The sequence below is a fragment of the Rhinopithecus bieti genome, unplaced genomic scaffold (assembly GCF_001698545.2).
Source record: "Rhinopithecus bieti isolate Rb0 unplaced genomic scaffold, ASM169854v2 scaffold_15796, whole genome shotgun sequence".
NCBI classification, from domain to species: Eukaryota; Metazoa; Chordata; class Mammalia; order Primates; family Cercopithecidae; genus Rhinopithecus; species Rhinopithecus bieti.
In genome coordinates, this window is record NW_016808858.1 from 1,541,582 (window position 1) to 1,544,393 (window position 2,812).

Here is a 2,812-nt window from a genome sequence, read left to right on the forward strand (position 1 = left end):
CAGGATGGTCTCGATCTCCTGACCTCGTGATCCGCCCGTCTCGGCCTCCCAAAGTGCTGGGATTACAGGCTTGAGCCACCGCGCCCGGCCAAAAAATTAGTTTTTTTAACGATTCCTCTATCTAAATAAAATAAAATTGCTCCCCACAAAATTGGCACCCTCACATACTAATGTTAGTGAGTTGCCTTTCTGTAAACCAAGTTTTCATTCTTATGAAAAGCTTTAAAAGTGTTCTTACAATTTGACTCAGCTATTCTACATCTAAGAATTTTTCCTTAGGAAATCATTGAGAAAGCATCCAAAGACATATGGATGGGGGTGTTTGTTTCAAAATTGAAATACAAAAAAAAGAAAAACCCAAATCTACCCAAAACATTTAGTAATATGGATCTGGGAAAATAATGTATAAAGACCTATTTGGCGATGTGCTGTGCCATCAGTAAAGAGAATAATAACAAAATATTTATTAATGTAAAAAATGTTCATAATATAAATTTAGGTCAAAAGTAAATTTAAAGCAATATTCTAATATGGTCCTGTTTCGGTAAAATACATAGGTATATAAGAGAGAAAAAATGATTTGGGGGTCGGAGGAGGGGAATTAGTGAACAAGAGCAAGAAGGATTTAATCTATAAAAATATACTACATATGTACAGTATTAATCTTTGGCTAGCAAGTAGACTTGTGAAATTTTGGGGTGTGTGTATGTGTGTGCACAAATGTTAAAAAGTATAAGGACAGATTCATTTAAGTTTATTGTTTGGCAATTATTTTCAAAGCTTACATACATATATGTAGATATATTTCTGTGTTTCTATTGAATTTCACATCTCAACAAGTAGAACAATTGGAGATTTTTGAAGATTAGAGGAAATACATGTTATATGCCTTTTTTTTTTTGCTTTCTTTAACTAAAAAGTTTATTCAGAAACATCGACACTATAAATATTCCAAAAAATTAAATGTGTCCATCAGAAATGACATGTGAAAGTGCTCCTGATAATGTACATCTGATTTTGCTCAAAATCTCTTAACTATAAGAATCAATATGAATGCAGATAATTTCTTATTTTAGCAGATGCAAACCAACAATTTCTCCAAAGTTTTGTATAGAACATCATGTTAATTTACAGCAAGACAAACTCACATCAGGAAAATAGCTTTAAAATAATTTTAAGTCACATTCCTAATCCTAGGAATTCCTAAGGTCCCTGTATGTACACATTGCTTTCAATCCTATGCCCCATAGAGATACACTACCCTTCAGAAAGATACTCAAATTCTGAAGAACTGTAATTCTTTTGGTCATCAAATGCAATCTCCATACACAATTTCTTACCAATCCAGAAAATCTGCTAATACAAAGAGAATTTTCAGAAGCAAGAAGTCATGTATAGAAACAGCTATACTTCACTCTTACTTACCCAGAACAGTCCATTAACTAGGACACTACAATGGTTAAACACTTTGATTACTCAAGACTTTTTCTAAATAACCTGACAGATAAACATCAAAACAATTGACTCTGACACTTACCTTATTGCATATGTAGAGGCTGTGATCATGAGGAATAGCACCACTACCATGCAGACCCCTGTCAGGCCAGGAACTATAAAAATGTACACAAGTACGTTTTTACTTAAATCATAGTGAGATAAAAGTATAAAACATGATTACATTAGAATCCAAAATACTATGCTGTTCTGAGGGAAGCCTAATTCAAACCCCATATCTACATGTATGTTCTACCTCAAACAAGCCTTTTACTTTTTTTTAAATTAATTTTTAATTGACAGATAATAAATGTACATATTTATGCAGTACATGGTGATGTTTCCATACATATAAAGTAAAAGTGATCAGATCAGGGTAATTAGCTCTCATCCATCATCTCAAACATTTATTATTATTTTGTGTTGGGAACATTCAATACCCTTCTTCTAGCTATTTGAAAGTATATAATACATTATTGTTTACTACAGTCATTCTACAGTGGTATAGAACAGAACACCAGAACTTACTAAAATCAGCACAGTTTCAAAGTCTTTCAGACAAATCAGGGTCTTTTATCTATTTTACAGATGATTCCTTTTTTTATTTCCCAAATATTCTACTCAGAATGGCAAATATGTACTTATTTCTAGAGGTATATACTAAATATCAGCAATTAATGCAACAGGACAGGGTTTTAGCCACCATAGTACTAAATCTCCCTTATGCCCTCCTTCCTCTTCTGAAACTAAGTAGTGCCTTCAGTTTCAATTTCAATTAACTGCTTTTAGACTTCACTACCTAGCATAATTGTAAACAAAAAATAAAGCCTAAAGTGTTACAAAACGAGGGGCGGAGCAAGATGGCCGAATAGGAACAGCTCCAGTCTCCAACTCCCAGCGCGAGCGACACAGAAGACCGGTGATTTCTGCATTTTCAACTGAGGTACTGGGGTCATCTCACTAGGGAGTGCGGGACAATCGGTGCTGGTCAGCTGCTGCAGCCTGACCAGCGAGAGCTGAAGCAGGGCGAGGCATCACCTCACCTGGGAAGTGCAAGGGGAAGGGAATCCCTTTTCCTAGCCAGGGGAACTGAGACACACAACACCTGGAAAATCAGGTAACTCCCACCCCAATACTACGCTTTAAGCAAACGGGCACACCAGAAGAATATATCCCTCACCTGGACGGGAGAGTCCTACGCCCATGGAGCCTCCCTCATTGTTAACACAGCAGTCTGCGGCGATCTAACCGCAAGGCAGCAGCGAGGCTGGGGGAGGGGCGCCCCCCATTGCTGAGGCTTAAGTAGGTAAACAAAGCC

At 36.6% G+C, this 2,812-nt stretch overlaps 1 protein-coding gene across 4 annotated transcripts in view; it reads right to left on the reverse strand.

Moving 5' to 3' along the window:
- The window catches only part of NOX4 (NADPH oxidase 4), a 177,389-nt gene that overhangs the window by 106,100 nt on the left and 68,477 nt on the right, over positions 1 to 2,812 (reverse strand). For all 4 annotated transcript variants that reach the window (XM_017887659.1, XM_017887658.1, XM_017887660.1 and 1 more), the window contains one exon: positions 1,538 to 1,610. In XM_017887659.1, the coding sequence (XP_017743148.1) occupies positions 1,538 to 1,610 (73 nt within the window). The remainder of the gene's footprint in view (positions 1 to 1,537; positions 1,611 to 2,812) is intronic.